Here is an 11,599-nt window from a genome sequence, read left to right on the forward strand (position 1 = left end):
TCAATTCATTCGATCTGACGGCCGAAAACTAAGAATAATGTGTAAAAAGAAAAAATAGGTGTATAAATAACTACCCAAGCACATATTATTTGTAGTTTTATTGAGCAATTATCTCAATTAAAACCCAAGATCCTAATGAGTTGAACAGGCCGCATATGACAAAGATTTTCTATCTTTACCAAAAAACAAGAAAAACAAAAAAACTTTACCCTATGGGGCCACAATCATTTAATTCAATGGTATGTGATAAAAAAAAAGTTAGACACTATTGTTGGAACGACAAGTCTTCTAGCGTGTGTTTGTAACTAAATATGACATATAAATGATTGATTATATGAAGGTTAAGTAAATGGTATATTTGTTATAACTTCATGCTAATAATGCTCAAAATTGGCGGGTTAACAAAGACCAGTGTGGTCGGCCCTTGATGCTTGATGTGCTCGGGATCAACACTTCAAGTAAAAGACAACAAGATATAAGTGGTTCACCTCTAAAAGCTAGGTTACGTAACTGTAGTGCTCGTATATATTGTACATGAGTTACAAGAGGCACTTGGTATTCGTCTAATCTCTCTTCTCTTGTGTCTCCGACCATTTAGTTACAAGAGGTACTAGTCCCCCTTTTATAGGTCTTCAAGAAGCCCTAAAAGTCCTTGGCTCTCAAATACCTCACCGTTGAGCGTTAAGTAAACCAAATGTGTTGACAAGACTTGCTCGCTACTCCTTTGTTCTTTGGTCGACACATGGAGATGAAGTGAAATTTGTTCAAAGTTGACTGCATGTTTTCCTAGGCCAACACATACCGGGTGCCTTGCTCAACCATGGGTTTAAGGAGACCCATGCCCAAGCGCTTGGTCTGACAACCTTTATGTCTCTTTATAGGCTGCTGCCCTTGCTGATGGCCAACATGTGGCTTAGAGTTTGTGTTTGGGTAGGCTGTCCTCAGGTCTCCATGCTAAAATGTTGTCAGTTTGCCTATTTGCTTTAAACGGTCGGAAAGTACTTTATGAGAACGTGATTGTCTTACTTGCTAATAGTCAAACAAACTATCAAGTGGTTGTGTATAGTGCTTAGAGTTGCTTCCTCTAGTTCTATTGGTCTTGTTTATGGGCCCCTTGTCCCGGTCTTTTGTTCCTTCCTTGGGCCTTCTCTGGGCCTTTTTCAAACTTGTATTATTTTCAAGGATCGAAAGGACCCTGCGTTAACACATGTTAAGGTTAAATTAAGCACGCCCTATATCTTAAAACTAGTTGGAAAGACCACATCCTTAACGGCCGGGTAGTAAAAGTCACAGTCGAAGACATTAATATTAAGGGTTTAGGGTTTAAGCAATTTTTAATTTAATTTTTTTTTTAAACAAGCAATATTATAAATGTTGCAGTTTTTAATTTTTTTTTTCTTTTTTTAAACAAGCAATATTATAAATGTTGAACACAAAAATTTTAGTGCAGAAGGGAACTCTTATTGAAAGCGCCTTGAACACAGAACCTTAAGTGCAAGGAAACTCTCTTGTAGAAGGTAGACTTGAACACACAACCTTAAGCACAAGATAGACTCTCATTTTGTTACAGCAGCTACAAGTCTCTACATTTTTTTTTTTTAAATAAACGATATTATCTATACTAAGGGAAGGAGGTGGACTTAGCCTCATAATAGGCTAGTAATAATGTTGTTCAAATTCATCTTTGACGAGAATCGAACCTAAAACCCACTTACAAATAAAGAGGAATACCACTAGACAATAATACTAAGTGGCTCTCTACATTTTTAAATTTGAAAGAAAATGAATGTCTTTTTCATATGTAACTAATAAAACGAGAGCAGTAACTGTGTTTATAACTTTATATACAAACTGCCAGTGAATTGTGTGCTAGCTACTAATGTGAGAATTTAACCAATATATCTTTGTTTTTTATTTTCGGCCAATAGCAATATACCTATACTTGATTCATTTAAATTTGTCTTTTATTGGATAAAATTTTTGTCCCAAAATCAAATCATTCAATTCTTACTACTCTCTCTCTCTCTCTCTCCTGCCTCTCTATATAAACCTCTTTCATTTCCCTCTAATACTTCTTAATAAGCTCCTCTCTTCTCCTCCTCTTCCTTCACACACACACAACAAAAATGGTGAAGTTCTCAAAGGAGCTTGAAGCACAGCTTATACCAGAATGGAAGGATGCTTTCGTCAACTACTGGCTGCTCAAGAAACAAGTAAAGAAGATCAAGCTTTCAAGAGTCCCCAAACAACCCCCAGACGCAGCTGGAGATTTCGGTGTCTCCATTTTCGATCCAGTTCGCTTTTTCACTAAAAAAATTAGTGACAAGTTGTTCAGTTACGATAACAAAACGGAGATAATTCAGGTAATCTATTAATGCACACATAGAGAACATGTCAATAGTTATATATGTATTAGCTTATTAATTTTCAATGAGCTTTTTTTTTTTTGAGGTTTATAGGTGGTTGCTAGGAAGGGTTTTGCTTACTTTGGATTTTAAGGCCAGTTTCCGGAAATTGTTAACAAGTTTACAAATCTAAAAGGAACCGAGAATATTTTCCCAACACTCAGTTAACCTAACCTTCTTTCTTTCCTCCCTTCTTTTCATTAGTTTTTTCCCCAATATAAATAAAGTGGTGTATTTTGGATTGTGTCATTTTTTTGGTGGGTTGTGTTCAGACCTGCAAAATACTCAAGTGATCATGTCATTTTCAGGCAAAAGGTTTTGGACTGTGCTTCCTGGATGTTGATTCCTAAACTGATACTCCGATACCTCTGCTTCAAATATTCTTCAGTCTCTCTCTCTCTCTCTCTCTCTCTCTCTCTCTCTCTCTCTCGACGTGTGTGTAAAAGTTACGTTCATTTAGTACTCTATCAGCTATAACATCCACTTTATTGATAGAAGCACCAAAGCTTTGCTTTATTGCTGGTGCCGTGAATGGGTGCATGGCGCAAACATTGCACTTCAACTAGTGTGGCGGATATATCTAGCTACCTAGCCTTTTTTCAAAGACCCTTTTACTGCCATTTTCAACTTCTCACACTTAACTTTTTATTAACCATTGAATTGAATAAATCAACGATTAGGGTTAAATAAGTGTGTAAAAGGACAGAGGTTAAAAAGAGCGTGTGTTTATCATTTTTCTCATGAAACCAACACCAAAAGCTTTTTCATAATGCAGAAAAAAGAAAAAACAACAATATGTCATCGATATTTTTAAATAATAAGACAATATTCTGCAAATTGATAAAAGTACCAAACAATAATTTCTCTTCATAAAAAGAGGTTTTTTCCACTGAACATTTGCTATTGGGCTGCCGGGATCGGGGATGACTTATAGCGGCTTCTGTAATCTTTTTCACATCAAATACATGCTCTTTTGCTTTTCCGTGAACGTACATTAAAATTTGTTAAAAACGAACGTCAATAAAGTGGCCGGAACAGAGTCCTGCAAGTATTGTGCCCTTTTGGTCTTACACACTTTTTTGAGGGTTTCGAACTTTCGATCTTTCACACGAAAGCAAATTATGGAACGGTTGTAGTAGTAGACACACTCATTTCACGAAACCATCGTGACCATGAGATAGTAAATCCAAAACCACCATGAAAAGGACACTAAAAACAAAGACAGAGGTCCCATAAATTAATATGGATCTTTTTTCTGTTGCACAGGTGAAGAGTAAAATCATGGAGGATGGTGAGGAGGAAGAAATTTTCGAGACCGAGCTCGCTCAGTTGTTTTCTTCGGAGGATGAGGTAATAAAAAATATTGGTACAAATTTTACAACTAAATAATTAACCAATCCACAGTAATTAGGGTGACTAACCTTATTTAATATTTTAATTATAGAAACCTTTTAATTAGGGAAATATTTAATGTACTGGGTTGGTGTTCATGTAGGTCAGGGTGTTTTTTGAGGCACTAGATGAAGAACTTAATAAAGTGAACCAATTTTACAAGACCAAAGAGACTGAGTTTCTTGAGAGAGGAGAGATTTTGAACAAACAGCTACAGATTCTGCTGGACCTCAAGCAAATTCTCAATGACCGGCGGTGGAAGAATTCTGGAACAAAATCGAACATGCCGAGTGTTCCCAGCTCGTGGTCTTCTTCTCCTCGGAACTCCGACTTCAGTACCGGTAAGCCTCTTGTTTCGAAATAGGGCATCTGCTTACGCTTTCTGTGCTGATATTATACTCCCGGCCATATTAAGAGTTTTGCTTACATGTACTTCCACATGACAGGTTAGTGGAAACATATGGAAATTTCGAGACTGTTTAGTAGCAGTCAAGGTAGCTAAGATTTGCAAAATAAGACTAATACAGAAAATAAACCATTTAATGTTGCTTTTTAGATTATGACAAGGCCGTGGACCAACTAATAATATGCCCAGAAAGGGAAAAAACTTGGGTCGTTTTACAATTTCAATCAAACCAAAATTAATTCCGTCACCACTCTTCAGGGTGTTATGGTTTCTTTAAGCCACTGCCCTAGTAATTAATTTCAGTCTTCAGTTTGTGGCTTAGTAAAAGAAAATTAGGGCTTTCCTTAATCCCAAAATCATTTTTTTCTTTATATGAAGTCACTGTTAACGAGGAAAACTGCCGCCACAAAATCATGTCCTATACCCAACTTTCTAGTAGTGCTATATGAGGTCACATTTCTCTAATTGCAAGTATTGCTTGCATTCTCAATCCTCTTGCACGTTTGCAAGTGCTAATTTGTCAACTTTGTAGGTTTAATGCATATACATGTGCAAATAAACCACTTTGTATGGTATACTAAACGTATGGGAATGTTCGTGGTCTTTATGGCACTTTGGCTTTCAAGTCGCAAGTCTAATCGTTAGTGCAATTATCTAATATCCTCTATCACAGCTGGAAAAAGATAAATTCTGGACAAATCCAAATCCTTAACGCTAGTATCAGCAACTTTTCTCCTATTTGAGAACTGCATAGAGAAAATCTTTCAAAATTTATCCTTTCTGTTGTGTCTCAAATATTTTCCATGTTCCACTATAAACTAATTTTATACGAATTAACATAAGATTTAGGTAACAGTCCCTTTTTAATCAAATCAAAATTTATAAAGAACGAACAAGAATGTGCATAGGGCAAACATGCGAAACGTAACCAAAAGGTAACAGAATCCTTGCCTCCTATTTGACCTGAGAGAGTTTGAGAAAAGAATTGGATTGTAAAGAATTTTTCGAAAAATCAAAATCAAAATTGTGCTGGCATGCATTAATTACTAGCAATAGACCTTTATGCAGAGAGCTTGGCGGAATCGAAAACTATTCCTACAGAAACACAAACTAGTGAAGCAATTGCAGCATTAGAAAAAAATGGAGTTAACTTCATTAACACGGCAACTAGGGGTAAGACCATGAAGGGCAAACCTAAAATGGCCATGAGGATTGATATTCCAAACACAACACCAACAAGGACTATCACAGCTGTTACTTCAATGCTTTGGGAAGATTTAGTGAACAATCCTAAAAAGGAAGGCCCTGGAGAGTTCATCAATCGAAGGAAGATACAGTGTGCTGAAAAGATGATTAGAGGGGCATTTGTGGAGCTCTATAGAGGCCTTGGTTTGCTTAAAACTTACAGGTTCTCTCTCTTTCTTTTAATATAATTACTTTGATTTACCAGCTAGGGATAAAAAAGCTACATAGTGAAGTTGGTGTGATTGAGCTAAATTTACTTTTTCAGACTCAGTTAAAAGCAATCAAACCAATAGCTTAAGAAGTTTGGGGTATATTTTCTGATTCTGTTAACAACAAGAGAAATAAACCGTGTAATAAGATGGGTGTCGTGTCGATTAAAGGAATAGTCAGCAAGATGATCAGTAAATGTGGCTTAAATCTAGTTTGTTGGAAGTGAATGACATCCTCATTAATTTGGACCACATATTCTGTCATTTGTATTTTGAAAGTACGTATAATATTTGGTTTCTATACATGTTTAAGCACGCGCAGATGACACCTTTGCAGAATCCATCACTTTACTTATAAGCATATGAGTAAATAGCTTCCAGTAGCAAAGCATTAGCAACAGTTTTCTGAAAGTTATATAACAAATGACTGTTTTTATGATGCTGCTGATGTGGGCATAGGGTGATAACACATGGATATGAAAATTATCAAGGTGTTGATACCATTTAGTAATGAATAATGCTCTTTCTAAAATAGAGAAGTGGAAGGAATCAAACACTGTCTTAATAGTGAAAGCTACTTATGCAGTGCAAGTGCAACACTGCATCTACGCATCATTTAGCTTAATTAATGATTGTACCTTTGGAATATGTTTTCTTTAAGTAGTCGCTTAACTATCTAATCAAATTTGCAATTTTTGCAGCTCACTGAATATGTTAGCTTTTACAAAGATCCTAAAGAAATTCGACAAGGTAAGATATTATTGATATTCTACCATTTTTCAGCCTCATCTAATTAGCAAATAAAAAATCTCAGCTTTATGAGACATGATAATTTTTGGATATTACAACTTCCTTCACACACTTGTAAGTTATAACTTGGAGCAACTAAACTTTTTCATGTATAGGTATCAAACCAGCAAGCATCAGCAAGTTATTTGAAAGCAGTGAAGAGATCACATTTCATTAGTTCTGATAAGGTAACCAGTCAAATACCCTAGCTGCAACCCTAATCTAGCTAAGAAAATTTTCTCCGCAATATGATACGTAGATTTCTATATCCTATTGTTTTTGTTCTTTTAACTAGTTTAGGAGAATGGGTTTTAATGGTTTTCTGATGGGGATTGTGTGCATTATTATATATGGTTTGAAAAGGTGGTGAGACTAATGGACGAAGTGGAGTCCCTCTTCACAAAGCACTTCGCCAGTAATGACAAGAAAAAGGCAATGAAGTTTTTGAGGCCACAACAAAACAAAGATTCTCATATGGTCACATTTTTTGTTGGTAATCTCTCTCTCTCTCTAATATTTATGTACGTGTGTATATAAATCATCATTTCATTTTTTGTTAAACTGTCTTTCATAATCCACTATATCTAGTGACAAATAAATAATAAGAGCTGCTAGTCCAATGACTATATAACCATGTAAGTAATGCAATATAATGCATGATTAGTCTTGGGGCCAACATGAACCTCATTCCATTGTATCGTATAAAGCTTTGCTTGCCACTAATCCTGATAGTGGGATTGCTCAATATATAATTGAATGAATGGTGATCACAAAGTTTCTTGGGGCCCCACAAAGTTGTAAGAGTTTAGTTGTTTGGTCTGATTGTGGTCTCCCTCTTTTAATAAAGTTTAATCTTTTTTGGTTATGTTGTTGCAGGTTTGTTTACAGGTTGTTTTGTATCATTGTTTTGTGTGTATGCAATCTTAGCGCACTTGTCTGGTATATTCTCTCATAATACAGAAAGGGATTACATGGAAACTGTCTACCCTGTTTTCAGGTGCATTCTTTATCCCCAAATATTTTTTTTATACAACGATATATTTATATTTAGAAGTCAAGATATAAATTGCTATCAATTTGCTATCTATAAGATTAGAACATACAACCTTTCATTTAAAATTGAAAAAAAAAAATATTACTAACCGTAGTACTATATAGCTTTGATCCCAATAATTATATCATAGAATAGCAATATATAGTTTCTATTACAACCTATCTCAAAGTAAACCATTTGGACTATTGCGAACCATATTGTGGACAATATCACTAACAGATCAGCTAGACTCACTTGTAATATCGAAATTAACTTGGCTCCTCAATGAGAGGAGGGATTTCTCCTCAATTCACTACGTAGCTAGGGATGGGCAAATACCCATTGGTTATGGGTAACTGCAGTTATCCGTCCATTTAAATTTGACGGTTACGGTTATAGGTAACCGTTTAGATAAATAAATGGTTATGAGTAGAACCGTTTACCCATGAAATTTAAATGGGCGGTTATAGGTATTACGCGCGATTATAAACGGGTACCCATTTAACCGTTTATTTTAATATATGTAAAACTAAAAAATAAAATAAAAATTGGTTTCTAACTAGGTTTAGTATCCCGAGATATATTTGGTTATAAAGGGCCATAATATATATATGCCTCAATTGAGAGAAGAATATAGTTGATAGAACGGGCTAATATTTAAAATATGTGATTAAATATGCTAAAACATTAGTGTTCGACAGTTTTGTTTTGGAGTCTTTTGGAGCTTTGACCAATTCAAGATAATAACTATCTTGAGCATTTAGAAACATGTTATTATTAGATGATGCATATCTATATATCTGTATATATATATATATATATATATATATATATATATATTTAATTGGCCTCGAGTTTTCAATAAATATTTGACCCCAAAATTAGAAATCGATTAAATGGCTTGGATCGATGAACATTTATCAAATTAGCCTATTAGCAGACTAATGCCTACTTTTATAGATATATATATATATATATATATATAGATGTATGTATACAAGAATATTAATTAACCTACAACCATGCATGATTCTTGTAATAAATTGACCATCAAATAATTGGGAGACATCACATATATTCATAAATAATATTTCCGTTAATATAAAAATACATGTTTAATGTACTTATAACAGTATTTAATAGTTAGAAAAAAGAAAATTATGACAAATTTCTTTTTAATTTTTAAGTTGTTAAAGAAATAGGTAGACGAGTAAAGAAAAAAAAAAGTAAAGAGGTAAGCGGTTATGGGTAAATGGGTATGCGGTTATGGGTATGGTTAACCGTTTATAAACGGTTATGTGGGTAAAAACTTAATTAAACGGTTATGGGTAAATAATCGCGTTTATCCGCCCACCATAACCGTTGTCCATCCCTATACGTAGCCGATTCAAGGAACTTCATGTTTATAATTAGAACCATTCATATTATAAATTCACTATGTAAAGATCATCTCTACAAAACAATCAATTAAATATGAGATCGTTTAGTCATAGAACTGTACTAAAACAGAAAAAGGATTCAGTAAATGAATTATGAAACATCTATCCACTTTCTATAATTGATTGACTATACAACCTTAGTTTTAATTGACTCTTTGTAAATATGATCTTTATTGAGTGATTTACAATACGAGCGGTTCTGATCATAAGCACGAAGTTACGTGAATCAGTTACTAAGTAAAATGAATAGCCAAGCCTTTCTTGTATAAATCTAGCCATAACTTTATCAGTATTGTGGCGATGAAATATGCATTGTCAGTCACTTGAATACATTAATTTAAGCGAAATATATCCTTAACATCTCGTTAAAGGCTAGTTAATGAAGTTTTTAAGCTTAACTACGCAGAATTTGTTGATTTATACATTTTAGTGGAAACAAACTTGGCTAAAAGAAAACTACAGAGACTTTGTTAACTTACTAGCTCATTCTCTAACAGTTTAAACTTTCGGGGTTCTGTGGTATTCTAATAAGGCATTTGAGCTTTAGGTGTACGAGGTCTTGGGTTCGAAACCTCTAATCAGTTCCCAATCCTTTGTTGGTTTGCAAAGTGATGATGGGGCTGTAGCTATGAATTTTCTTTGTCTGCATTTCAATCCACCCCCAAAACTTATGATGAATGAAACATTTATCAGTGTGCTAACTCTGAAGGGTGTCAATTTGTGCAGCGTTTTTGCATTACTCAGCCTGCACTTGTTTATGTATGGATGCAACCTATTCATGTGGAAGAGTACAAGAATCAATTACAACTTCATATTTGAATTCCAACCAAGCACTGCCCTAAAGTATCGTGACGCCTTCCTCATATGCACAACCTTCATGACAGCAGTGGTTGCTGCCATGGTTGTGCACCTTATATTAAGGGCAAACAACTTCTTACCTAGCCATGTTGATGGCATTCCTGGACTTTTCCTTCTGGTTAGTTCCATTTCTTTCGTCAAGGTCTTGTTAGGCAGATAGCTTGGACTTGGACAACTTATGTAAAACATAATATTCATTATTCAAGCTTAAAAGAAAGTAACTAAGAAAATTGAGCCACATATCATGAAGCATTGTTGCTAATCCTCAACTAAATGTTCCAGTTTTCCATTGCACTGCTCGTGTGCCCGTTTGACATCTTCTATCGACCAACTCGTTACAGCTTCATCAAAGTTATTCGTAACATAGTCTGTTCCCCACTTTATAAGGTACATTTACTTCTTTTCTCATTATCCCATCAATTATTATTTTGTTAACAATATTTTGAAATCAGTTAGCACAAAGAAGCTTTAATCTTCTTTTTTTCTCTTTAAATTGAAACATATGCAGGTTTTGATGGTAGATTTTTTTATGGCTGATCAACTTACTAGCCAGGTAATCATAGTAATATGCAGTGATAAAAAGAAATTTCTAAGGCCAAATTGCTCTAAAATTCATCTTTAATTTACATGGCCTAATATATATCTCCCTGCTTGTAGATCCCATTGCTGAGACACATGGAATCCACAGCATGTTACTTTCTTGCCGGAAATTTCAGATCACACCAATATGAAACCTGCCGAAGTGGAAGGCTATTTAGAGAGCTGCTTTATGTTATCTCGTTCTTGCCGTACTACTGGCGTGCCATGCAAGTAATGCAGATTCTACAATTATTTTTCTGTTCAGTGAAAAATCATAATTCTTTAGTCCCACTAACATGTGACCTATCAATGCAATTAACTTCTAGTGTGCAAGACGATGGGTTGATGAATCCGACGTTAACCAATTGGCTAACATGGGGAAGTATGTTTCCGCCATGTTGGCAGCCGGAGCAAGGATTACATACGCTAACAACCCGCACAGCCACCTATGGTTTTATATAGTAGTGATCACCTCTGTGATGGCTACAGTGTACCAGTTGTACTGGGATTTTGTCAAGGACTGGGGGCTTTTCAACCCAAAATCCAAGAACCTATGGCTAAGAGATGAGCTCGTTCTTAAGAACAAGAACATCTACTATGCTTCTGTTGTAAGTTTTTCTTTAAATCTTTCTGAGGTTTATATGCATAAACCACATTCAATTTCTCAAAAAATTAGTGTAAATTTTATGTAGGCCTTGAATGCGGTTTTGAGAGTTGCTTGGGTAGAAACAGTAATGGGATTTCACAGAATTCCGGATGTTGAGTCACGTTTGCTGGACTTTCTGTTAGCTTCGTTAGAGGTTATCCGGCGAGGGCATTGGAACTTTTACAGGTGCATAATTGTTTTTGAACAAAATATTTGATCCAATGAATAGGATAACTCCCGAGTCGTATCCTTCTCTACAAGCACCAGAAATAAAACCACAAGCTTCTCAACTTGCTGTATTTTGTATTAAACAGGTTAGAGAACGAGCATCTAAACAATGTTGGCAAGTACAGGGCAGTGAAGACAGTTCCTTTACCATTCCGCGAGACAGATTCTGATGGCTGAGATGATCCGGTCTAACATGTATAGAAACCCCGAAATGCTGATATGGGTAAAGTAAAGCCAAGGCACAAGGAATCCACATTTTCTTATATCAATGTGTGAGATCCTGCCATCTATTCATCTGATATTACAATTCGGAATATGAATTGTGAGGCGCCAGTGTAATGAAGAAAAGTACTTTTCAAATCGAATAACA

General features: G+C 35.1%; 1 protein-coding gene across 1 annotated transcript; it reads left to right on the forward strand.

The window, feature by feature from the left end:
• Positions 1-2,101: 2,101 nt before the first annotated feature.
• Positions 2,102-11,599, forward strand: LOC103948686 (phosphate transporter PHO1). Its single transcript, XM_048584610.1, has 15 exons — positions 2,102-2,363; positions 3,672-3,755; positions 3,901-4,138; positions 5,260-5,611; positions 6,359-6,407; positions 6,563-6,634; positions 6,810-6,939; positions 7,323-7,443; positions 9,645-9,894; positions 10,059-10,163; positions 10,285-10,329; positions 10,434-10,586; positions 10,682-10,963; positions 11,048-11,187; positions 11,316-11,599. The coding sequence occupies exons 1-15, from the start codon at positions 2,127-2,129 to the stop codon at positions 11,404-11,406; spliced, it is 2,349 nt and encodes a 782-aa protein (XP_048440567.1). The 5' UTR covers positions 2,102-2,126; the 3' UTR covers positions 11,407-11,599.

Source organism: the organism of the source record quoted next, unplaced genomic scaffold, assembly GCF_019419815.1.
Source record: "Pyrus x bretschneideri cultivar Hongxiangsu unplaced genomic scaffold, Pyrus_bretschneideri_v1 Contig21, whole genome shotgun sequence".
In the NCBI taxonomy this organism is placed as follows: Eukaryota; Viridiplantae; Streptophyta; class Magnoliopsida; order Rosales; family Rosaceae; genus Pyrus; species Pyrus x bretschneideri.

Excerpts from the sequence above, each read along its gene's own strand:
- LOC103948686 (XM_048584610.1), top strand. The coding sequence starts at position 2,127 with ATGGTGAAGTTCTCAAAGGAGCTTGAAGCACAGCTTATACCAGAATGG. Across the intron at positions 4,139-5,259 it reads GAACTCCGACTTCAGTACCG|ACCTTTATGCAGAGAGCTTG; the intron begins GTAAGCCTCTTG and ends TACTAGCAATAG. Across the intron at positions 6,635-6,809 it reads ATTTCATTAGTTCTGATAAG|GTGGTGAGACTAATGGACGA; the intron begins GTAACCAGTCAA and ends TGGTTTGAAAAG.